The 27,251-nt window shown below is 40.0% G+C and overlaps 1 protein-coding gene across 2 annotated transcripts in view; it reads right to left on the reverse strand.

Moving 5' to 3' along the window:
• Window positions 1-27,251, reverse strand: part of Grip1 (glutamate receptor interacting protein 1) — a 269,779-nt gene that overhangs the window by 35,055 nt on the left and 207,473 nt on the right. For both annotated transcript variants that reach the window (XM_023716318.1, XM_023716316.1), the window contains exons 15-19: window positions 22,817-22,886; window positions 21,060-21,205; window positions 8,633-8,777; window positions 6,082-6,221; window positions 5,716-5,910 (exon numbers count right to left, since the gene is read on the reverse strand). In XM_023716318.1, the coding sequence (XP_023572086.1) occupies window positions 5,716-5,910; window positions 6,082-6,221; window positions 8,633-8,777; window positions 21,060-21,205; window positions 22,817-22,886 (696 nt within the window). The remainder of the gene's footprint in view (window positions 1-5,715; window positions 5,911-6,081; window positions 6,222-8,632; window positions 8,778-21,059; window positions 21,206-22,816; window positions 22,887-27,251) is intronic.

Consider the following 27,251-nt stretch of genomic DNA (forward strand, 5'->3'; position numbering starts at 1 on the left):
CTAGAAGAGAAAATCTTTTTTTTTTTTTTTTAAATTTTTCAACAAATAATACACTGCGTATATTCTTCTTAGTGGTTAATTGCTGTACAAGATGCGGACTTGTGACCCTATTTACAAACACCATTAGAACAAATCATTCTATTCATTAACAGAATGTAACTATATATCTATCCCAACCACTTTGAATACACAGATACAAAATGGACATTCATCTGTATACCCCATTTTTTCTAAGTTCCGTTATTGAATATTATAGGTGTGTAAACTCAGCAAAATATTCTAAAAGAGTCCAGTAGCCCATAATAGCATTGGGTCTTCTGTTTAACTGGCAATGTCAGAAATTATTGACCTGAGTCCCCCACAGCTCAACTTAACAGCATGGCTTTATTTCTTATAATTTCGTCTTCATACTTTTCTGCTGGATGGTTAAGACCAAGGTAAAGCAGGACCTATGCAACAAGAGTTGTAGCTTTTTGGTCTGAGAAGGTCAGTGAAATGCCCTCAGGATTTGTCCTGAGATGAAAATCTTTATCTTTTAAAAATTTCTTTTGTTCTTGATTTTAATATCTGATTGCATATCCTGTTTCATAATGTGTGGCAATGCTTAATTTTATTTATTTGGATAATGGAAAATGCAAAGACAAAATATGTTTTTTTTTAGGTGGTTGCAACCTTGTCATGATGATTATTAATTTTAGGATAAGTAAGTGTCAGATATTTGTAAAATTCAGATATCCTGTCATAGTTCTATTTGTTTTTCTCTACTAATATGGCTAAGTATCTTCAACTTGTAGTTCTTAGTTCCCACTCAGTTGTGGTGTAAGAAACAGCGTGAACAATGTTGGCTCATGTTCATAGAGTTTGAATCAGAGTATGATTTTAGAATTTATTCTACAATTATGGGGCTGTAACTGATACTACTACTTTCATTTTTGGGAACCAATTTTAGCATAAGAAAGTGAGACAGTTCATTGCCAAATTGGGTTCCCAAAGACACAAGTTTGTCAAGAATGAGAAAATAAAATTATATCATTGTGTTACTATTTCTAATTGTTCTTGCCAACAAAAACATTGGAAGTGTTTAGATGAGCTCTAGTTTCAAATGATAGAGCAAAGGTAGTTCCAACTTCTCTCAGAAACACCTCAAAATGATGATCCCACCATCCTACCCCTTCCTCTTGTTCCAAATCTCACTTCCCCCTAGTTTTTCTGTAACTGCGAACCATGAGACATTAGAAAAAATTTCAGTTCAGTGAGTGTCCATGGGGAATACGAAAGCTAGAAGTGATGGCTAGAGACTGCAGAAATTCTAGCTAGTCAAAACAAGACCAAGATATGAGATAAGACTACAACAGTTTGTAACAGTACAATACACTGCATGAACTGCAGGCAGGAAATATCCTGGACCCATCTGGTACAAGGGTAAAGTCAGAGATGTAGACTGACAGGCAGCACAGGTAGTATAGGAAGCGTTCCACCAGTGAGGCAGGCCGCAGAGGGGAGTAGAACAGGTGCTGCTAGCTGCTAGCTGGGGACAAGTTCACTTGCATGTATAACATGTGTGATATGGGCTAAGTTTTGCAAGCCTGGAACGTACTGTGGGCCAGCCTTTCTTACAACCTCTAGAAAACTTCCAGCTCAAAAGGACTCATTGAATACAGTGAAGAACAGGAATTTAAAAGACTGGCATATAATGTATATCAAGTTAACACTGTACAAAGTTCAACCAAGAAAGTAGTAGTGGATGAAAGATGCCCATCACAGAAAGCCTTGCGTGGTAAATATGACCCAATAGACTATCACAAATTTTTATAACTATACACCAAAGCCATCATTCTGTAAAACTAGAAATCATAGCAGAAATATAAGAACTTATGGGCCCGGGGAGATAGCTCAGAATAAATGCTTGCCTGGCAAGTGCAGGGTCCTGAGTTCAATCCCCGGTACTGAAAAAAAAGAAAGAAAGAAACAAAGAAAAAAGAACTCAGGGGAAACTGGGCAAGCTGATGGAATGAGAGGAGAAAGGAGCATGCAGTGATCAGAGACAAATGGAAGAAAACACGAAACCCCAGCGATGCAGAGGACGCTGCTGGTGCTCGGGCTCCGTGCTGCTCCCTGAATGTAGTGTGTGGTGTCGTTTAACCACATTCAAATCAATTTGGGTTCTGTGCAGGTTAGTGTCCTTTATTAGCCTTTTGTCATCCTTATGGAAACCACAAGAAAACATAGAAATTAATTATGCAGCCAATTAAAATAAAAAAGGAACAAAATCTAAAAGAAACTGAACAGGAGAATTAAAATCAAAGGCAAATTGTATGTAAAAAGACCCAGAATGGAACTAATAAGCACATCTAGAATTCTTTCTGGAAAAAGTCCCCTAAACTATTCCTAATCCAATCAAGGAAGAAATAGAAGCACAAAGTCACCAATTAAAGAAACATTGAAGATGCGATTTTAGAAACTGAGGAAATAGAGTTACACAAGAGTTTACATAATTATTCACCAATATATTTATAGACCTGGATAAAAACAGAATTCTTTTACTGAGAGAATAGAAGTCAAATGACCTACAAAGAGAGAAGAATTGGAATCAGAAATACCAGTGTTGAGAGGACAGAGTAATAGAGAATATTACTCTGTCATAAATAGAGTAATATGCTTATGACACACTGGCAGGGTCCCGGCAGCATCTATTTGCCAGTCTCTTCTTTGACTGATCTCTCCTCCACCAAAGTAGCAATCCACCTCTTCTTATGTTTAGGTAAAAGAATAAATAAGACCCAAGAGAGACTGGGCATGATGGTGCATGCCTACAATCCCAGCACTTGGGAGGCTGAAAACAGGAGAATCACTATGAGTCCAATCTAGTAGTGAGAGCCTGTAGACTCTGTCCTAAATACAGGAAAAAAAAATAAGGCACAAGATAATAAAAAAGGATAAGATTTGGGTCAGACAGAGGGACACAAGGGATCTAGGGAGCAAGCGAATGGGGAGGAGAAGACGTGGTCTCAGAGGCCAGCTAGGAGAGCCTGCATCTTGCAGCTGCACAATAAAATCTAAGACCATCCCATTACTGGGCTTCCCTAAACATGGTCCTTCTCTACGGGCCTGCTGTGATCCAGACTTTTCATTCTATTTCACTGACTGAGTAACACGCAGCACTCCAGGTAGCTGTTCGTCAGCTGTCTGAACCTTCACCTCTTCTACAAAAGCAGTGCCCCTGGATCTGTGGTCCAGCAGTGTTGACCTCATATTGTACCAGTGATCACATATTGTTGAGTGAATGAGTAGAAAAAGCTTGATGTTCAAGGGAAGCAACATAAACAACAAGGAGTATGGCTACAGGGACATTGATTCTTGGCCCAAAGAAGAAGACGTACATTATGAAGATGAAGCATCCTATGGGGATGGGAACTGTAGTATATTTACAATAGTGAGGATGTGAGGTTCTCACTAGGACAGAGGAGAGAGCTGCCAAGAGGCTGGGGGAAGACATAGCTCTGTCCCATCACATATTTAAAATAGGAGGAAAAAAGATAATTTTATGACATGCTTCAAAAAAGTCAACTATACGTTCTATATGGAGAGATCTGTTTTAATCTCATATCATGAGTAGAAAAAATGAAGGAGAAACACAGACTGTAATATACTGGGCGACAGGAAGCTGAGATTGATGGCTGCGATGTGACCACCAAAATCTTAAAAAAATTTTTTTTTTTGTATTTAGTACAGGGTCTCACTTATGTTTTTATTTTATTCAACATCTTATGTTAATGTAGGCTGCAGTGACAGGCTTGCTGTGTTCTAGGCTATCAGAATGTTGTACAACTTTGTTTGCTGAGTTAAATTGGAAGAGAACCAACTTGTATTCAGAAAGGTACCCCACAGGATAATAGAGATACTGAAAAGTAGGTTAGTAAAGGACAGAGAAAAAAACTGAGGCTATTTTGCTTGGAGAAGGAGAGACTCAAAAGAGAAGTGAAAGCTGTCTCCAAACATCTGAAGGACTGTCAAGTGGAGGAGGCTTTAGTCTGGCTCTGAATCACCTTGAGGGGAGAAGCAGGACTGACAGGCAGAAGCTTTGGGCAGATACATTTAAGCTCAAGGCAAGAGAGAACTTCGGAGCTGTCAGAGTGATGCGATGAGGGGAGGGCTATCTTGACACCTCAGGCAGGCATTTCCAGCTTGCTTGTGTGTAGCAAGGCAGGACACAACATCAAGAGCTGAGCTGGGTATCAGCCTGGCTGACCTCGACATCCTCCCCTTTGCTGTGACACAAGATCAACACTGGCCTTCAGGTTAGGGCTGTCACAAGAATCACTAGAGGTTACTTATACTAAAGGGCTACTAAACATGGAAGTGGTCTACAAACACAAGAGACTGTTACAATTTTTACTGGGGAGAACTTCCATTCTGTTCTGCCTCTGTCTCTGCTTACCCCTTAGCTTGATCAATCTTGTAAAGACTTCCAATTTTTAAATGCCAAATTTAATATTACTATGACTACTGTTCAAATTTTGGAAATGCTTCATGCGTAATCCATGGGTCTTCATCTTTTACTAATGAGGCCCTACATTACCACGCTAATCGTGCTGTTGTTCCTATGGAGTAAACGGCTGGGAAGAGCTAGGATCTTATGTATCACTGGAGGGGGTAGAACTCATTAATATTAACAGCATCTTCACAAAAGGTTTTTGTGTAACCAAAATGTGTCCACATTAATAGTCAATAAACAAACATTAATTCAAATTAATGCATCTGCTCTGATAGTATTTGACTTGTGTCCTTTGCCCACTGTCCTTTGTTGTCTATCAATTTTCAGGCAATGAAAATGTCTATCACTGGGTGGCAGAACTAACTTGTTACAAGGCATTATGACCTAGAAAAGTGAATTACCATATAAAGGAAAGCTTCAGTTCTCTTTTGGTTATTTAAAATACTTTTTTTATCAAACTGCAGTATCATCTCTAATAAGTAACAAAATGTTATCTTTGAGGTCTATCATTTTCTTTTCCACCATCATGGGTCATAACAGAGAGCAACAGAGCAAAGGCAAACCAAGAGAAGAAAAATAGGAAACCAGGACGGAAACAAACTGGATTCAGTGTCTCCTAAAAGTATAGAGTAATTTACAGGGTAATGAAGCAACCTCACACTCAAACATATGTTCTCAAGCTGTTTATGTATTCTGTTCTCTGACTGACAGTCGAGACGACATCTGTGAAGAAAAAGCTAGCATACACATTCACGCACTGTGATTACAACTTGCTAATAATGAGAACTAAGAGAAAGCCTCTTCAAATTTCTACATAGAACCAGGAGTAAGAATAAGTGGTGTCCAAATCCTTAGTTAATCTCTTATAAAAGCCTTGAATGCCCTATGTCATTTTGTGAAAACCTTGCAGGAAAAGAAGACGATGGGACTTGTCTCCAGCGTATGGCCAGCCTCATATCAATTCTGCCTTAAGGGACAAGATCAGCATTGAAAAATTGACCATTAGAAGATCTAACAGGGGCCTGTGAGGGTTTGATCGATGTTCATGACTTCTCAGGTCTGGGAAGGAAACGCACAGTCAGCCAAGTGAAGGGTTTCAATGTGCTCAGTGGCGGCACTGCCACAGACACAGCTTATAGAAAGAAAGACATTCTCCTCACGAAGGAGAGGGAAAGCCTCTGGGAAATGAGCTGCAGCTGATTCCCAATGGGGGGACATACCTTGATTCCCGTAGCTGGCCTCTATTGCAGACCCATCCCACGAGTCCACTGCACTGTCCACGCTGGGCACTGTGGAGGGGTACATGTCGGAGAGCTTGCCAGGCTTCTGTGCCGGAGAGGAGTCCTCCTCCACGTCTCCCACATCACTCAAGTGGCCGGGAATGGGGAACTTCTTGGGACTGGATGCTGACTGGGCTTTACAAACGGGAAAGCAGGTTAAGTATCACAGTACACTGAAATAAAAGATACTCGAGTATGTGGTGGCAGGAGGCTCATTTCTTAGAAACATGCATGTAGATGACCGCATGTTCTTTTAAGGAGGGACCTACTGGGACAGTCCTTAACTGGGGTCCTCGACCCACTCACCATCTGTCTGTTTCTTAATTTTCAAGGTGACAGTCTCTCCTGCCATCTGTAACAAGTGGATGGCTTCACTCAGAGGCTTCCCTTTCAAACTGCTGCTGTTGATGGCTAGGATTCGATCTCCTATATGGATCGCGCCAGTTCTGAAAAGCCAAATAGGAACAGGAAAGCGGGATCAATTCCCTGATGCACTTGGTACATTCCTAACAATAAAGACTTGGCAAGCATCTCTAGAAGTCACTTCTAGCTTTCTCCTGGGCCACGTTATAAAATAACTACACCTGTTGTGAACTACTTTTTATTTCAAATAAAATTGGAAAAATTGTTTTAATTAGTTTGGAAAAGGACATGGGTATTTTTTAAACTGCAGGTCAGTGGAGTCATTTGTAACCCTCTTAAGAGTACAAAGGAAATGAACTCTGGTGACCAAGACACAGCATGGAACATTTTTTCTATAGACTTAAAATGTTGAGCACAATCAGTATTTCACCAGAAGTGAGGCTCAGGAAGATAAGCATGTACCCCAGACCCTGGTGCAGGGTCTTCCCTGTTAACGATCATTCCAGGGACTAAAAGTGAGGAACACAAGGACTCATAAGTTCTGTGTTCAAATCCATCTCTGCCACCTGCCAGCCGAGTGACCTGAGTATGTTATTTGAACCTCTGGATGTCAGTTTCTACTCCCTACAGTGGGGATCATCATCTCACGGGGAAGTCCCCAGAATTAAACGGGATCATATTATAAAGGGTTTGGCCTACTGCTTGAAATGGGGCTAAAGAACTAAACTTTGACTAATAATTCATAGATTTCCCCCTTTTCTTCCCATCCAACCTGATCTAGTAGACTGGCATTTGCAGTTCAGATGTTTACTGCATTTCGCTGGGAAGCACTGGATGTGGATGGAGTAGACTCATAGTAATGGAAACTCAGATGTCTGCCCTGGAGAAAGGTTGTGGAGACAGAATTCCATGTACCAGCTGGTGGTTAAGCTGGGTCACTTTGAATCCAGCAAGTAAAGGAATTTATCCAACTCCCAGGGCTGCTGCTGAGCACTGTGGCAATAACTCGCTTCTGGGACAATGACAGCTGTGCTGAGGTGTGCAACTGGGCAACAGAGGTGACACAGTGGCACACATGTCGGGAGAGGATGCTTAACAAGTCTGCCATTACATCCATTCTTAAGGCTACCCCCATCTCTTCATTCTTTCATAGTCCTAGTTTATGAAAGGGGTAGGTTGTAAGTCATAAACACTTTACTGAATCTGATCAATATTAATCTGTCATATAACAGAGATATTTAGGCCCAAAGGATGCCTGAAGAATATGCTATCCTAGGTGTCTCTGCTAATGTCACCATATCAAATTCCAGCAGAGTAACACTTTCTGAGCTGCCTTAGCCCCTTCATCTTTCAGATGATGATATTGGATAAGTTGAATTTGAAGGTACGACGTATATGAGTGTCTTCCTAAGGTGTGGTACAAAACATAGTGAATGCAGCTGGGTGCCATCCAATAGAAAGGCAGGCTTGGGAAATCCTTCTGGTGTTTCTTTCCCTGTTTTATCCACTAGATTAAGCACTGTGAGAGTTCTGGCTCTTCCCCAAGCAAAGTAACCAGGAAAAAGAAATGTTCTGAAGCAACTGAGGACATCAAGCCAGCCAAGACATTGCACGTAAAGACACTCAAGAAACAGGATGCCTAGAATTGCTTCAAAAGGTGACAAGAATGACAGGCTAAGTATGCCAAAGTGAGGGGAAGGATTCTGAGGGAGGTTCATGTGTTTCTTATTGAAACACACTTTTTTTTTTTTTTAAATTTAAGCATTCACGGTAGTTTTCAATCGCATTTTGTACTCTTCACTTTTCTGAATTGTATGTCTCTATTTTGCAAACCATTGTCTTCGAGTGTCAGAGTGAGTGATGCAATCATATTCTTGAGCTAGGTCACTGGAGAAAAGGTGTAGTATTAGGATTGTGATGTGTCCAACAAAATATCTCAGAAAGAAATACATTTCAGTGGAGGGTGGAGAGTGGGTGCAGTATGCATGTCAACCACAGGAGGTGATGTTCAGGGGGGCTCATTACACTCTGTCTCCCATAATCTTTGAAGACAAATCCTGTATCATCTTCTCCTAAAAACACAGCAGCTAAGCATAGCACCTGTCAGGGGACCGAGCTTCTGCAAATGTTCGCAGAATTGAATCAGACAAGCCACTTAACTTCCCTGAACTTCAGTCTGCTCTTCTCATGATGGACAAAATATAAATCTAGTTCTGGTCAACGGTGGTCAGTTTATACATTTCCAGAGAGTAATATCATTGTTGAGTCCCAGGGAATCTTTTACTGAATGTAAGATGCTGGTCTGAGTCAACTTGGAGTTTTCTCTGAGAGTTTTCTCTTGGAGTTTTCTCTCAGGCTATAAATACCAGTCCTCTGAACAGATTTGAAAGTCAACAGATAAGGAAACAGGAGAAGGAAGTATCTTTTTCTGTAGGTGTGAAGAGGAAAGCACCTCTCAGACCCAAATAATTACAGCAGCTCCTTCCAACTTTACCTTTCAGCTAATCCCCCTTTAGTGAGGCTTGAAATGATTATTGGATCAAACGGCTCTTCAGTTCCTGAAATCGTGATGCCAAGAGGCCCCCCATAGCGCTTCAGCTCCACCGTATAAATAATTGCTCCAGAACTCTCCTGTTCATCTGCAATAAATGCCAAGGAGTCACAACCAATTTCTTTAGAAGAAGCAAAATAATAAGCCACATAAATTCACATGTATAATAAGAAATTCAAAACATCACCATCACAGTATTAGTCTCAGAAAATAATTATTTGGGGGAAGCAGCATTCCTTAATAGGATCTTACATTCTAATATAGGGATAGAGCTATCAATGCCAGCGAAGGCAAGTGCTGCCTACTGACTTACACTTAAAGCTCTGCATGAACTGGGGATGTAGGACTTTCAGACTAGTCCACACCTAGCACAGTGCTTGCCTAGCGTTCTGATATATTTGATAAATACCTGAGGAATGAGTACATGGCCAAACTGGTCATAAGAGAGGAGTCAGTCAGTATCAAAGGAGAATCTGGGCTTTAGAATTTGCATTTTCAGTCTTTATCTGTAAAATCACTTTTATTCTAGGAAAGCTGATTTTTCTCAGGCTTGGCTCAAATGATAACACATAGGTATGTGGGACTTAGAAATGTTAGCATGAAGACAACAGCAAGAAACCTAGAATTACATCCATTCCACCCGTGTATTCTTCAAGTGGGAGGCCTACTACTGACTCTGTCGGGGAGGGGTACTGAGACAGAGTGTTGAGTGTTTCTCTCTCCTCTGCTCTTGAGAGTGAGAGTCACTATATACCAGGCTGTCATGTTTTCATGTACTGATTTTGGCTATTTCACATTAGTACAAAAGACATTTTTGAGTGCAGTCTACCTGCACCTGGCTAGAAAGATGTCATCCACCACCTTCAGCATGATGGGTGCTGTGACCCGGTCAGAGTTGCATTATGAAGTCTTCAAATTAGAAAGATTACAATTGCTTACGGCATATTTAAAGTTTCTGAGACTTTCTTGTTTTATTCCCAGGCTCAGAGAATGGTTAAGGACCTGTTTAATTTCTGCACCTAAGGATACAATGAAATGGTCCAGTAGCTATTTTAACAAAACAGTCAGCTTTTACAGTCAGACTGTATCACAGTGAAACATTAACAAAGCCACACTTTTACAATGAGCAGCTGTTCATTTATGATATAAAACTCTAAAATAAGGAAGCAAAGAAAAGCTTGAGTTAGCAATTCAATTATCACTAGGTACAGTAAAGAAGTAGGGTGGATATAAAATGAAAGGTCCACACAGTAATGCGGGATGTGACGCTCCCTTTCCTGTCAGCATTTACTTTTCTTCTGGCCACAGGGTAGGAGCTCTGGAGGTCAGCTATCATCTCCACTTTCTGAATGCCCTACTCTTCACAAGCTCCATACATTGATATTTATAGACCACACACTGCAGTGGTAAATCAACATCTTAGGTCACAGAAATCTTTAATGGTACATTCAAAGTATATGAGCAACTGAGAATCCTCTACATGGAACCTAACCCTACTCTGATAATCCACAAACTTCTCTCAGCTTTCTCCTTAGGCTGTGGCCAGTAGGTTGGCCATGGTCTGCTAAGGGCTCCTTTGAAGTTTTAGGATTCAGGGTAAGAAAATAAAGGTCAAAGGCCATGTTTCTCTGCAATAGAATACTTGGTCATGCCTCAGAGTGGACTCTGACCTAAATGAATAGGGCATTACTGGATAGGGTTTGGGCATTCTCTAGCCTGTATCAGCCCCTGTACTCCGGGTGAAATTTTGGATGAGTGTTTAGTACCCCCTTGGCATAGTTAGCACTAGTTATGGCTGGGTCTTCTGCTGGCCATTCTCTGTGGGTGTGTGTGGCGTTGGGAGGACCTTGACCAAAGCTTTAATGCACCCCAACTACGGGTAGATAAGGACAAGCGTGTCCACGGATACCGGGTGTTCTGAATCTGGGTATTAGCTGTTTATGGGATTTAGGGGAAATAAAAAATTACTCAGTACTTTGAGACCTAGGAATGCATGGGAAGATTCAGTTGAAACTTGATTCTAGATCAAACAAACACTGGTCACAGGAAGGTGAGCTTGGCTGCGGTCTCACTCCCCATGAGGAGGGTGAGGCCTGTTTGTAGCTACCTAGCTCATCCTTCAGTCAACCCAGAGGGAGCACTCTGCTATTTGGAGGCAGTTTTGTAGCTTGTTTCACAGAGATGACAGAACAACAACAGGTACACTGGAAGGATTTGGGACTGTCAGTCACAGGCCACTTTATGTGGGGACATTTTTTAATGAGGTCTCTAAGAGACCATTCTAACTGGAAGGCAATTGTCAGGCCCTTAGTTAAGGCAGTGTGGTTCAGAGGAAAATCAAGAAGATGGCAGATGTGGTCTAAGAAGAAGGATTCTTGTGACCAGACGGAATGGAAACTGGATGAAGTAGTGTTCCATTTAGATTAGGTCAGACACCAAGGTGATTTCTAATTTCTTCAACAAACAAACTGCCAGAAACAAACATGAAAAAAGGGGAGACTTAAGAGGCGTTATGACTCAAAGCAAGAAGTAGAACTTTTGGGATCCTAGTTTAACTTTTTCTTTTACATAAAGTCACACATTTTCTTTTTTATTTCTTTAGATGCACATATATATGATAATCAGAATCATACTTCTAGGAAATACAAAGTCTAATATTTGGCGATAGAATTATTGCTGATATTTTCAAATGTGATGATACTATTGAGTTATGTGTTTTCAGAGAGTATCTTTTAGGGACATATTATTATTATTATTATTATTATTATTATTATTTATAAGAAGCAATAAGATATCTGCTACTTGCTTAAAATAACCCAGTGAGTGAGTGGATGGAGAAAGTAGACTGGACCTACCCTGAAAGACTGGTTATCACTTAGTAATTGTTGATATTGGGTGGTGCCCGAGTCACTGCAGTATTTTTTTTCACTTTTGTATAGACCTGAAATTCCATATATTTTTTTAAAAAAGAAAACAATATTCCTTGTAGAAAAGTATATGTGGATGCTCTGAATAAACAGATATTTAAACTGTCTTCTTTCCTTCTTTGCATGGGGGATGGTGGTGGTGCTGCCTGACCCTGCCTCATACAGGCCATCTGGCCCATCTGGCCACAAGGCAAGGTTCCCAGGGGCTCCCACCCTTCTCACTCCACTGGCTCTGTCCAGCTTTTCACAGCAAGGGCTTCCTTCCGCATGGTATTCCTACCTGTGATTCAGCCCTGGCCTTTCCCCATGGCTGCTTTCACCAGTGACACCAACACACTATTCCATTTCTTCCAAGAATATTTTGAAAACATAAACCATAATATGCTTCTTCAGATTTTTATTGGCTCCCTGGTTCTTTAACAGTGGAACCCAAGCCCTTTATAAGAGCTACTAAGTGGGAGCCTCTTCTCTCTCCAGAGTTACACCATCCATCCAGCCTCACCCTAATCCAATGTCCCAATTGTCTCTAAACAGAATCACTGCAGTTCTTTACAAAGCATGTTTCTGAACATCTCCATTCTCTATACAGGTTGCTTCTGAGGACAGACATCCTCTTTCTATTTCCTTTCCTGAAGAGTTTCTCCTCTTTCTACAAACTTGGTTCAGAGTCTTTCCAAGCACCTTCCTGGGCTTTCAGCTGGGTCTTGGTGACTTTCCTGTTATGCCACACAGGTCCTGTACATTCTTCTAATATTACTCAAACTTTAATTTTCTCTCTTATCCCTTACCCTAAAGGGAAAAATAAATTTAAATGATCTTGCATGAGGGAAATTAAATTTTAAGTAAGACTGACTTAGGTAGGGTTGAGATTTAGAGGACCTCAAAGATACAATATTTGAGATTCTTGGCTCCTGGAACCAGTTTCTGGCCCCAATGACAATGTGCATTCCATATATACTTTTCACACCTTTTCTTTTTGCAGTACTGGAGACTGAATTGAAATGCAGAGCTACATCCCTAGGCCTTTTATATCTGGACACAGGGTCTTGCTAAATTGCTCAGTTGTCCAAGCTTGGATCAAATTTGCAGCTCACCCCTGTTAGCCTCCCAGAGTGCTGGGATTTGAGGTCTGAACCATCAATGCCAGCTTTTGCTCCATATTTAATGAACTCTTTTCCTGTCTTTTTCATTAGAATAGGATGATCTTGAAAACAGAGTTCTGTCTTCATATCCTCATGGCCAAAGACTATGTCTGGCAGCAGAGAGATCAGTGAGTGCTTGAAATGAGCACGAGGATGAATGTGAATGTGCAGTCTGGCTCCCAGGGAGAGATCTGCAGGAGAGCTCCGTGAGTCCACTCCACTGCCATGCCAAGGTCTAGCGGCCTTCTCCAAGACATGCAACACAAAGCCAATCTGGCTTACTGAGTGACACTAAGACCTGGGTTGCCATTGCAGGGACCAGTAAACCCAGAATTTTGTCCCCCCACCGTTCCAAGAGTGTTGAGTCAGCTTTGGGCTAAATTTCCAATTCCATCTGCCTTCTTGGGATATAGCCCAGTTGGCAGCTGAAAATCCCTGCCTAGGCGCAGGGTACTAAACTGCCATTTAGAAAGTGATGCTTAGACCGTTTTGGAGGTGGAAATGCTCCAAGGTACTCTATCTAAAAGCTTAGAAAGCAGCAGCTAGAGTGCTCGGCCTGCAAAGAAACTTTCTGAAGAGGAACAATGCAGTCAGATCCAGGGTGAGCCTACCCAGATGTTAATGATATCATAAGCAGCTTTTCTATCACAACAGAAGGTTTATAACTATTAGTGAAAGGCAAGAAAGGGGGCCAGACTACTTGTTTGCTCTGCTCAGCTCTAGTTAAGAAAATTAATGAGAGCACAGAACAGATGCACAATTGCTTGCCTTACTTATCTCCAATGTTATTTTCAGGCTTCTTGAGAGCTGCCTGTTTAACAAAATGAACACTGTCTGGCTGGAATCCATAATCGCAGCTGCTTCTGTGGCCAAACAGGAGGCTTGGATCTGCAAGTGTGTTTGGAAGATAGACACAGACAGGTCAATCAAAGTTCACTTGAACTAAAAATGATGTGATTGATTTTAGAGTATGGCTAAATTTCTCGAAGTTGGACAGGATTGAGAAATAAACAGTTCAGAATAACATTCCCTATGGTTTCCTGCCTGTTGTGTAGTCATTTTACTTGCTCATGTCAAAGTAATATACTATGAATCCCAAGGACTTGCTGGGATGTTTAAGAGTGGAATTCAAACTTCTTTATGAAAGTGATCATTTCTAAGTCTCAAAGCTAGGTCTGTTGGTGACAGCGCTTCTCATGGTGTTTCATGACCAGCAGCATTGGTACCCTCTGGGAACTTGTTAGAAATGCAAACACTCAGTGCCGTCCCAGGCCCTAGGAAGTGGCAACTCTGGGGGAGGCTCCAGTCCACTGCATTTTAACAAGCCCTCTGGGTGACTCTAATACACTCAAATTTGAGAGTTGGAGAGAACAAGCATGAAAGAAGGACTACTTCTTTTTCTTTCTTTCTTTTTTTTTCTATCCTGCAGCCAGAGTCTTGTCAATTAGACCCCTTCCATAGAGCAAAACTCATTCTTGGGAACCTATAATGAGGCATCTCTGATACTCTGATCTAGGTTTTAAGGAAAAACCTACTTTAAATTACTTAGCTAGGGTCAATAGAGATGAACTGAAAAACAAAGGCAAAGCCAACAAACAAAGAAAACAACTACAATAACAACAACAACAATAACATCAACAACCCAACCAAATCCCATAACTTTGAAGGAAAGGTTTAATTGGTAATGAGGTTACGTATTTGTAATTCACTTTGGATGGGACCATCTGGTGCCTGGAAATGTCTTTCTATACAGATTGGGGCCCATAAATGTAAAGTGATGAACTCAGTCTCTACAAACAAGCTTTATATTATCAGATGATTCAAATGAAGAAAGAAATCATTAACAGATTGACAGAAAGGTGTTTCTACAAAGCAAACTCTTTTAAACCATACGGGTTAGATCTGGAAACTTCCATCTCTTCTTACATATCCCAAAAGTCTCTATAGCTCTACTTAATGGTTCTTTCTCAGAACCCAGCCTGATCTCTACTCTGCCCTCCTTGTTGACACTGGACGAAGATGCATTCATGGCAAAACAATAGATTTTATTTCTTTTCTTTCTTTCTTTTTTGCATTTAGTACAGGGTCTACAGGGTCTCATTACATAGATCAGACTTGTAGTGATCTGCCTGTTTACAGTCTCCCAAGTGCTGGGATTACAGTCCTGCGCCACCAAGCCCAGTCTCAATCGCTGTCTCAGTGTGCCCTGGGTGTGGGGCTGGCACGGCAGAGCAGGGGATTGAACCCCTGGTCCCTGTGTCTGCCTAAGTAGGAGCTTTAATCCACTGAGCAATCTGGTTGGAATTAAAAGTTGAGAAGGATTTTTTTTTTTTTTTTTTTTGCTGTTTCAGGCTGCCTTAAGGGCAGGTCTGGTGTGGCTCATGGAGCTGGATCAAACTACAGTCCCCTGCACCTGACTGGGTTTGCCTATACAGGCACTTAAACAACTGAGCTGACTGGCAAGCCCCAAAACAACAAATTTAATTTCACAAGGGTTAATTGCTTCTCTGTGGACCTGGGGATTGGGTAGCAGCCACTGTCCAGGAGCCTTGGCCCTGTGCAAGAACCATTTCCCTCTCCTTCCGTTGTGTTCCTGTAGTAATGATGACAAATGCAACAGCTTCCAAAGGTGGAATGGTGACTGATTCTATGGTAAATAAAAAACCTTGGACCCAAGTGTACCAAAAGAACTGGTACACAAAAGCTAAAGCTAGGGCTGGGGAGATGGCTCAGTAGAATAAGCGCTTCCCTTGCAAGCACAAGGGCCTGAGTTCATTCCCCAGTTCTGCCAAAAAACAAAAAACAAAACAAAAAACTAAAGCTAAAACTAATTCTAGAAACATTATAATGACTGTTGGTGACATTCACTAGGCTTTACTAAGTGTAAATATTATTGCTAAAATATATTATTTCCTTTGATCCTTAAAACAGTTATGTAAAATAATACATTCCTCTCTCTCTCTCTCTCTCTCTCTGCTTCCCTCCCTTCCTCTGTGTGCATGTGTGTTACTAAGGACTGAATCCAGGTCCTTCCCACTGATCTACCTCCAAAGCTGATTCTTTTATTTTTATTCTGAGACCGGGTCTTGGTAAGTTGCCAAGTTGCCCAGGCTGTAGTCACACATGTCTCAGCCTTCCAGAGTAGTGAAATAATGAATGTTAAGTGGGTACTTATAGATGAGAAAGCATGCTCAGAGAAGCTAATTGGCTCAGGTTTCCCAGACTGCCAATGGCAAAGCCAGCCTAGTATCGTCAGTCCTTTCATTCTAGGAGGCCAGAAACAGAGCTAATCCAGCCTCTCTTAAACGGCTTCTTCAACATTTCGGTAAAAGCAGTGATCACTGGCCAAACACTGGTCAACTCCTTTTTTAAGTCCTTTCAAAGGCGCCGCCTCCATTGCCTTCTGAGGTTAAATTCACATTTCTTCATTTTTCTTTTTGTGTATTTGGTACAGGGTCTCACTACGCAGCTTGGACTCATCGTGATCCCCAGCGCTGGGATCACAGGCATGTATGCCACCATGCCCGGACTGTGAACTCCTATCGCTTCTTACATACGCTTTACGCTTCAGCCACAGCTGCCTTGTGGGGTGTGCCCTGCTCTGCCACCGTTGGGACCCACCTCCCAGCTTGTTTTACAGAATACAGTTGTGACATTTATTCCTTGGGGGCTGCCGGGCTCAACACGGATGCTCTTGCAGTTTAGTGCCTACCCATAGAATATTCTTCTTAATATGCGATAGTGACTGATTTAAGGGCAGCAATTGTGTTCTCTTTAAGAACTGGTAGTTCCTAGCCTAGAACCTTGTACCCCATGGACACTAAATAAATGCCGATGACCTGACTGAAAACAAAGGACGTTGACAACACGTGGGCCTGCTCTACCAACTCCTTTGTAAGCTGGATGAGGAACGAGACCGCTGTCGTTCAAATAGGTGCTTAGATCTTGAAGCAACTTGTTAAGCCCAGATGTAATGCTGCCTCGCTTGGGAAGCAAGTTGTACCAGGTAGTCATATGAGGCAAGCATCGAAGGATGCAGAGGAATGAGCAATTAAAGAAACAGAAGTCTCCTAGAGTACACAAGGTCCAATATTAGTGTGAGTGATATTCCCAGGAGTAGAAAATATGCACTGAATATTACTCTTGAAAAGTATTTCGACAAAGCATGACAACTATTCCCTGTGATAGCTTAAATCATCAGCACAGTGTCTGACTGAGCAGAACTGTCAAAACTTCTAAAATTAATCACTAATGGTCAATGCTTATTTTCCACTCAGTAATATCTTGATCAAAGATCAGAACAAATATAATGAAAGGATTTTGGGAGGTAATTTTAATAAAAGTTGTCTCCATTCGTGAACCACTGACTAACCCCACAAATAGCCCCTTCAGCGAGTTACAGCAGCTGTCTGAGGTGGGCGCGCATTTTTACCTGTGCATTACTTAATGGAGCCAAACAGATTTAGTAATCTGGCCAAAGGTGCACAGCTCTACTGCAGTAAAACTGGAATTTAAACTTCAGTCTAAGGGCCGGGGAGATGGCTCAGTGGAATAAGTGCTTGCCTGGCAAGCACAGGGGCCTGAGTTCAATCCCTGGTTCTGCAAAAAAAAACCCCAAAAACAAAAACAAAAAAGAAAACTTCAGTCTCATTTGAAAGTGTGTGCTCTTTGTGGCTACCTACACTGTTTCCAAATAATCTATGACTTTGTTTTACATTTCAAATAATGTGGGGTTTCACCCTTGCTTTGCTCTGAATAAAAAAGGAAATCAGTTACTCAAATTGTATTTTCAGTCTAATGAAGGAAAAGAATTCCAGGATCATATTACTTCTTCCACCCTGATGATCAAATAATAATTTTGAAAGAATGATTTGAGTGAAAACATGCCTGAATGAATATATATTTTGATGAATCAATGTGAGAAAAATCCAGTTTGGGTAAATATGCACCAATATACATCAATATTTATTGTCTCATTTTGGGCATGTATATATTTGCAATGAAAGGATCTAGGATGTGGAAAATAGGACTGCTTAAAAATTTAAAACAATACTTAATAAGCATGACAATTACCATAATATTTAGGTGTAGGACCCTGGTTGAAAGTTATAAAGGGGAAAAGTAAGCCAAAGGGAACCAGCAACTAAGATAGGATTTGGCTCTTCAAGCGCTGCATCGTTATTTCTGAAAGCCCTTCCAATGCATTTGCAAGCTGGGCTTTGAAAGAGGACACACTGCTAACCGTATACACTACACATATTCATTGCTGGCGGAGCTTTTTCACTCCGCAGGGAAGGTAGCTAAGATCTGCTTAGCAGCGCAAATCATGCAAAGCACTTTCTCCTCAGGGTTTTGCCTCTTCACTAGGACAGAACCCAGATGATGCTTCTGGCTTCAGCCCTCTCTTGAAATAAATCCCCCAAACCAAGTACAATGGAAGCAATCTTGACAGAAGAGGAATGCAAACGTTGGCGCAGAAAATGAATTGCTTAGGAAATGACAACTAGAAACCTGTGCGTATAACATTGGTTATAAAATATATTTTGATATGCTCATTATCAAGTGTAATAGTGGAGGGCTGGCCAGATAGCTCAGAAGATTAAAGTGCTTACTTAGGCCGACCTAAGACCAGGGTTCAATCCCAGCATGCTGTGCCGGCCCCACCCTCGGGGCACTCTGAGACAGGGATTGGGACTGGGTGTGAATGGTTGCTCATGTGTGTAATCTCAGCGCTTGGGAGGTTGAAAACAGGAGAATCAATACAAGTCTATCTACATAGTAAGACCCTGTAGACCCTGTACTAAACACATAAAAAGAAAATTCTGCCTAACTGTAATAGTGGATATACTTTTTTATTTTGCTTCTTACTTGAAATCAAACTCATAAACCTAAGACTTGATGTAACCATGAGCTCTAGATCTGGATGTTTTGATTAGAGGAAGATTCCAGAACAAGCATTAATCATTGGTTGGTGTTATGGTTTAGATTTTAGATGTCCCCAGAAGCTCCCATGTTAAAGCTTTGTCCATCTGCCTGGGACACTACCGAGAGGCAGTGAGACCCTTATAGGTGGGACCAAATGGGAGGAAGTTAGGTCACCGGGGATCCACTGGACCTTGGCCCTTTCCTTTTTGATTCCTGGCTACCATGAAGTTAGCAGTTTTGCCCTACTCCACAATTCCTGCTACAATGTTCTGTTTCATCACGACCTCCAAGTAATGGAGAACAGTGAATGAAGACTGTGATCCTAAATGAATCTCTTCCTTTTAATTGGATTATCTCAGGTGTTCTGTCAGCAACAAAAAACTGACTAGCACAGCTGGGATGGACTTATGTAATATATCTGTGTATTACCTAATCAATTTTTTACCTAATCAATTTACTGGATTGATAGTGGCTCTCCATCTATCTATCATCATAAATATACACACCAGTGTCATAGAATGACTCTGAGTAAATAGGTTTCTTTTTTTAGTTCCCCTATATACTTTGGCTCCTGCTTGAGTTGTACATTTATATTTTGAATTGTTTATTCCCAATCCTGTTTATTTCAGTAACCATGTATTTTAATCATGTTATTTAATTATTATTCTGTATCTTATAAAATATCTATGTAGTTGTTCTATGAAAACAAAATAAAATGTATTAGGCAAAAGTGTTCTACTAAAGCCATAGAAGAAAAACAAAATATTTTTTTCTTTTTGTTTTTCTGGCTCAGTCCGCCCTAAGGGTAGGGGCTGATGTGGCATGTGGTGCCAGGGATCAACAGTGGTCCCATGCACCTGCCTAAGCTTGCTGAAGCAGGCACTTTAGACCACTGAGCTATCTTGCTGGCCCATAGAAGAGTTTGTATTTTTAGAACCATAGAATAAACATTAACACTATGGAGCAAATCAAAATCTTGGTGAAGTAAGTAATAGGACCACTTTAAACTGCTAAAACTTTTAGTATATTACAAATCAGCATGAGATTGCATGATAGGTGACTATAGGTAATAATTAGTATACATGTTAAAAATTTAGAAGAGATTTTGAAAGATTCCCCCACAAATACTATAAGTGTTAAATGGTTGAAAAGATAGGTATATTTACATTTATTTAAATATTCTACAGTGTATACACATTATCTAAACATCATGTTACTCTGTTAAGATGTATATTTTTATCTTTTATGTGTCAGTTTAATGTCAAGAGAAAACAACACAAAAGTTGAAATCATAAACTATACTATAGAAAATAAACAAAAGAAGACACAACTATAATTAGGAGAATCTTATACAGAAGAGCTGAACTTTTCTCACAAGATTGGCAAAATTTTAAATTGAATGTTACTACTGATACATATTGTTGTCTATGATGCCCCGCATTTCCTGACTCTTTCAATTAAATTTCTCTATTAGCTCCAGGTTCTGAGCGCAATCACATAAAAGGGCCCTGATTAAAGGGCTGCTCAAAGTGTATCCCTCGCTCCGCTACAATGGCATCGCCTGGGAGTTTGTTAGAAACACGGTCTCAGACCGCACGTGGGGTCTCGCCCCAATCTGGGTTTTCGTAAGCTCTTCATGGGCATCTGAAAAGCGCTGCTCCACCACTACTATATCCTCTTGTCACTGGAGGCCCACAGCATAGGGCTTAGGTAAGACAGAGGCATAATTTCCTCTCCATTCTGACTTGGCAATCCTAACTTTCAGAAATATTTTTGAAGAAAACAATTCAAAGAAGAATAATTGGGTAAAGATCTCTCTCTATGTATAAACATCTATGATAGTACTATCTATAATAATAAAAGAATTGGAAACAATCTAAGGATTATAAATAAGGAATAGTAAACCAATTATAGGACACAGGAAAAGTAGATACTAAGGGTTTGTAAAAGGATAAAATGTTTATAATATGAAGTTAAGTAAAAAAGTGACATTTACTATGGTTATTATTTTGTAGTAGAGATATCAGCAAAGACATAAAAATGACTAGTTCCAGTGCAGTAGGGTGGCGTCGGGTGATGATATGGTTTTTATACTTAAAAATTATTTAATACAATAATAATAACATTTATGGTGAAAATATCCCAATTAAATACTTTAAAAGCACTATTGTTTAAAATTCATACTATATTCTCAGTGCAGGACATAGTATATGCGCTGCCGAAGCAGAACTCAATGCAAAATTTAGACTCTTAATTATCTGAAACACTGCTGTAATGTCAGTAGCCAGATGTTATATGTAAAGCGCCGAGATCTATTATCTTTCTGACAGATGGGCTGTTAGAAAAATCAGCCTTAAATCAAGACGCCATTGATACCTGAATTATCTTCGTCTTTGCGGATTTTGAGCTTCACCAGATCTTCGCACTGCTGGAGGATCTGCACGGCGTCTTCCATGGAGCAGTTGTCCAGCCGGATGTTATCTATCGCAAGTAATTTATCCCCCAGTTCCAGGGTTCCGGTTCTGTTAGTAAACGCACAGAAACACAGGAAAAGTGGTAAGCACTCAATCAACCATCTAAAGAGACATTAAGCAGAATGTTGCTCTATGGTAAAGAGAAGAAAAAGAGAGAGAGAGAGAGAGAGAGAGAGAGAGAGAGAGAGAGAGAGAGAGATTCTTTAGTTGTCTGCAAATTGCACTTTGTTGACAAACAGCCATTTTTTTCCTACTCCTATTTGGGATAACATTAAATTGCAGAGCATTCAAAAACACTTTAAAATGCTTTCTTCAGTTAAACCAGGACATCCATGTAACGCTGACTTAGGAAACATAAGGGGGTAGTGGGCGGGGCCTGCAGGGATCCCATGTCTTCACGCTCCCTTGCACTGGTACACCACTTTGGAGCTCCACCATGAGGCCCGCAGAGGGGCTCAGGGGCAGGGAGGTCAGGGTAGGTGCAGTTAACAGAGACCCAAGACGCTGAATCTTTGCCATTTCCAGTGCACCTGGAATTCACGGAGGCTGGAGTAGAGGGAAAATGTACAGATGAATCGAATCTGATGCTACCTGTTTGGAAGATGGCCTCTGAGCATCTAATACTGGCTTTATCAATACAGATCTGTTACAGTTTTTTACAGGTCTTTGTTGAAATAGGAAAAAAAAAATAGTAAAAGTGTAGTATACATGTCTTCGTATATGTGTATATGCATATATATTCATATTTGCCAGAAATGACCTTTATGCATTATGTCTCAAATAAGAGACTGCTAAGTGTTGTCCAACGTCCATTCTCCCCGTCCTCCTGCTGGCTACCCCCTAAAAATGCATGCCCCGACCTTCCGAGCATCCTTCATGGTCCCCACCTCCTACCTATGCCTAAGAACTGTAGAAGACTGGCAAATGAGAGGGAGTGCTTCCCTTCAGCTGCGTATGAAAGAGATACTGTGTTCTGTTTAATCCACGACATTAATAACTTTCTTTTTCACAGAAACTGAGCCTATATCTATAGCCTTAAACTCCTAAAATATTTCCTACTTGAGTGTTAAAATACTGTATTTCCTTTAAAGAAAGGACTGTGCTAACAGTGAATAAAAAATATTTAACTGAAAAATAAAGTTAACAGTCTTGTATTAATACATTGAGTCACCTGAAAAGGATTTTTGATCTGTGGAATAAAATGTTTGAAGCAGCCTCATTCTGATAGTATATGGGCCAAAGGGATATTACTTAAGGCTCATGGATCTTGCTTGCCCAGGGAGGATGCTCAGGCATCTAGCAAAATTGTTTCACAAGCTATAAGGTCTGTGAGGGACAGTTCTCATAATTGAGGCTACTGTCAGGGCATTAGCTGGAAAATCAAACGTAGAAGATGACTACGAGCCCATGCAGAACTCACAAAAAACCTCAAAACACTTTCAGACAATTACTGTCTATAGAAATAAAATGAAAGCAGAGGAAAGATCTATGTAACCCTTGCCACTTGGGCTATAACATACAATTGATGGATACTGGCTGCCTGGACAATATTGAGAATACTGTGATCCATCAGTAAGGCCTGCTGTGGGTACGGAAGGGGTCATGTCTGTGTAAATTGAGAGTTGCCTTGGAATAAACAGGAAAATATATCTTCCTTACCTGTGGGCCACACTTCCTTTCTTGATATCCGAAATGACAAGGGGGTCCCCGGGTTTTCTACTGGATGGTGCTGTAATAATACAGATAGAACAAATCACGTCTTTGTATGTATGATTCACCCAGTGCTAGGAATGCTACTTTAGAATAACCGTTAATACGAGTACAATTTGTATATAAAAAATAATGTTCAGTAAATTAACTAGGAAACATGTACACTATATCTATGAAAACATTTGTGTTAAAGTTTTTATATACTTAAAAATCTAAGGCCAAGCCACTTAACTAGGAATTGGAGACAGCAAGTGGAGAACTGCCCATTAAGTTTAAGCCTGTTTTAATTGGTGATTCTCAAGAAAGGACCTTAATAATTGGTTCCTCAGTAACAGCACACGACAACTGTCAGTCAGGAGCTCCCTCAGTAGTGTTTGTACGGGCTGCTCCCTCCCACCCTTGGTCCACCTCCTCCCAGGAAGGAGACACCACTATTGATGGGAATGTGACATTGTTACTCAAGTACCTCAGAAGGGAAAGCGGATAAGAATCACCATTATAAAGTTCATTTTTCCCCAGGAAAAGTCTTTTGGTAGATGGACTATAAATCTTAAAATTCTGTTCACAAATTCATAGCTAGAAAGCTCTGAAATATTCTGCAATGTGGCGATTTCACTTCACAGGCTGCAGTAAGCTTTTTGTTGCTAGGTGATCCAATTCCTTGCATCATGCTGTTATAAACAAGTACACAGGACTTTAAGGTGACAGAACAAACCATCATTGTGCACAGTGGTCAGTTTTGGGCTCTATAAATTTTCTTATAAATATTTCCATTTGATAAGAATGAAAAACAATCCTGAATGAACTTACCTAAAATCAATTCTTGCAATGAAATACAGTCTATCTATGCATAAAAATTCATTTGGATTTAGAAGATTTACATTTAATTTAGGAGTTTGATACTTAAAAATTATGCATATCAACATTTGTAAAAAAAAGTCTAAATGGCCTCTGAGAGATGTTTTGACATCCTGAAGCTTGGAATGATTTCCTTTTAGAGATCATTAAAAGGTCCCTAAAGTGGGAATTCATTATAAACAGTCTGATCACCCCATAATAATCATAGAACCATTTTATATTCCATAATCCCATCTGAATCCCAGGAAAATGTTTATGCACAAGAACAGATGGTTTAATATCTCAACACAACATTTTTTTTTAAAAGCAAATACTACGAATACCTTTCCCACTGTCTAAATTAGTTCCTAGTAAATGTTAATGAGATTTCGCGTCATCATTACACTTAGCTTCTAACGGAGAATACAAAGTATCTATTCACTACAACTACTTCATTATTTAAAGCTTCATTCAATGATTCAACATAATTCCTCTAGAGAAATATAAATATCTAGCATTTTTACTCATGTCATATTCCAAAGCTGCAAACTGTTCTGGGCATAAGGCACAAAAATAAAACTTTGTTATTATCAGCAAGCATAACTTTTGTAGTATCTGCCAATGAATTTACACATATTGCCAAGCTGTAGTAAACATCATGTAGCACTCAGTGTTTCTTTTGGCTTTAAAAATATCCATGTTCCACTGATATCGTATGTGAACTCCAACAATGGAAGAATCAAAACACATTAAAACCTACTTCTGTCATTTTTGCAACAAAAGACAACAGTACTATGATCTTTTGGGCAAATCCATACAGATCTTCAAAGAAAATTTCTTGTGGCTTATACGCCTGTGTGATAACCATTCTCATATTTACTAGATTCTTCTTCTCCTTTTGCCAACTCTATACTTGAGACTTGGAAGGTTGATGGAGGTAGATACCCAGAGGGATGATTATACTAAACCCAAAAGTGAGTGAAAATTTATATAAGCTTCCCCTGCTGCTTTTACCATGTATATTAAATTTGGCAATGCATGCTCTGGGGAACCCAGTCATGCTGTGCATGCCTACTTCCATGTTTCAATTTTTCAATACCTAAGAAGTAAAAAATCAAGCGTGATTTGGTTGGTTTGTAGTGCTCCAAAATATACTATCAATATTTAAAAAGTTATTACTTTCATATAGATGTATGATTTATTCCTAAGAAATAGAATAGTAATATGGTTTAGTGATTATGAGCTGGGATATGACAATGAGAATAACAGCTTTCAAAATCCTGTTTCTACCATTTATTGATTAGCTATGCATGTCTGTGTAAATAGTCTTTAAGTGCCCTAGCTCCTTTTCTGTAAAATGGGAATGATGAATAATGAATATTTATCTCCACACTTGCGTTGGGAGGATTACGTGTGCTATTACATATAAAGCAATCAGATCAGGTCACGCTGAATTCAGTACATAAATGTTAATTGTTCTATTACCCAGCAATATCGGCTGGCCTTGCTTTCCCACTCTTCTCTTTAGATGGAGTCTTCAATCTCCCATTTGCTGCTGTCCTCATTGGGTTGATCTTACTCACCAAACTGCCCACCTCACAGGGCTTCTGTGTTTGTGGCTTATTTGAATGAGATCGTACCGACAGTTGCTCAGTACTTTGAATGGGATTGGGATTCTCTACAGAGTCACCCACTTACTTCACACATATTTAAAGAAAACCAATCATGAGTGAGACATCTTTGCACCTGGCACTGGCTATTCAACCTCGAAGAAGCTGGAAATAAGGAAAGACCCACTGGCTAGGTGTCATGAGGTCATTAGGCATGACTTGGTGTTTTGTCTTCAGTGACATTATTCCAACTGAGAAGGCAATGCACACGTTATGGGCTGGGATCAGGGGTTAGTGAGTGGGGCAAGACTGTTGTTCATGAAAGAAGGGCAAAAAAGATTATTAAGTTCTGGAAAAGAGAGATAAAACAATTGAAGCTCCTTGAAATCTCAACCTAACTGGTCCAACACACTGAGCTGAAAGCCTACCAAAAGAGAACGTGAAGCTAAATCCTGCTTTATATCTTCAGTATTAAATTTAAAGTACTGCTCTTTTCTCACTTACGTTTCAAGAAAGAATTTTAATTCAAACTCCATTTGTATCTCCAGGGTCCTTGTTCTTATGGGCCTAGAGCTACACTGAGTTATCTACAAAGCAGTTCAGAATCCGATCATCATCATGTCTGTCTAAAGCTCTTCTGCCATACGGCAAGCCCAGGTCACTGGAAATTTGATCTCAATTCATGAATATACATTTCTATAATGCTACAAGATCCACTGAATTGATATTTCTCATCTTAAACACTCTTGACCTCACAAAGAAACTGCTTAAGGTATTATTTTTTAAACTTTCCTTTTTATTTGTATCAAAATTATAAATGTGTATAATTTAAAGAGTGAGCTCTCTAAGAGCAGGTCTCAATTTTCTGTTTTTCCAGATCTAACTACAGATGGTTCCCCAGTTAAAAATGGTTTGATTTAATGATTTTTCAACATTATGATCATGTAAAATATCTTCAGTAGAAACTATACTTTGATTTTTAAAGACTGATATTTTTGTTCTCCTGACACACGTATAAAAACTCTCCCACCTCCCATCTACCTCTGCAACCCTCTTTCCAGGGTCCTCAGGGTGATATGGGTCTGGTGGGTTTGTTTATACCTGGGGGCTGGCTGTGGGCCCATCAATCTGGGAATGTATCCATCAATTCTAGGACATTTTACAGAATTATTTTCTTGATGCTTTTATATCTCTGTGTTGCACTGATTATGTTGAGGTTGTACCATTTGGGCTCATTCTTACACAGTATTTCTTCTAGATTCCTCATTTATTTCAGGGAATTCTTCAACTTCATCCTCAGTATTTTAACTGAATTTTTATTTCTTTGTTTTTCTTAATTGTTAAGAGTTCTTTCTTCTCCCTCTGGATGTATTTTGCTATAACATTTACTTCTTGATTGATCCTAGGGATGAGGTATCTTATATTGTTAACAATGTTAAGAACGGATTCTTATTTGTTCTGTGTTCTTCTTTTTCTTAATTGTACTGTTTGATTCTTTTGTGTGATAGTCTTGCATATTAAATTCAAGTGTCTAGATGTTTTTGCTTTTGCAGTAGCTCTCTGTTGAAAGCACAGTGAGGATGGCAGTCTTTGTTTCTTTGGGTCAGATGGTGCCAATTCTTTCTCTTGCCTGGAGGGAACTGAACCTAACCACCTGGTATCTTTGAGCTCAGTGGGGAAGAGAGATAGCGGCTTCACTATTCAGTAGGTAAGCTTCTAGCAAGTCTCTGCTTGTAGCACAGTACTGCTCTGTTCAGCTGTCTTCCTCAGTCCAGAGAACTCTCCACTGCATGCCTGTCAGAGAAGAAAACTCTAGGCTTCTACCGGAGTAGGGCACAGATAGTTGTCTGCACTGAATCGGGAAGGTCCAAAGGTGTTACTTAATTCTTTGGCTTTAAATTAGTTCTCCTGTCTTAGTTAGCTTCATCATCATCATC

This window comes from Octodon degus, unplaced genomic scaffold (genome assembly GCF_000260255.1).
Source record: "Octodon degus isolate 3935 unplaced genomic scaffold, OctDeg1.0 scaffold00047, whole genome shotgun sequence".
Classification (NCBI taxonomy): domain Eukaryota; kingdom Metazoa; phylum Chordata; class Mammalia; order Rodentia; family Octodontidae; genus Octodon; species Octodon degus.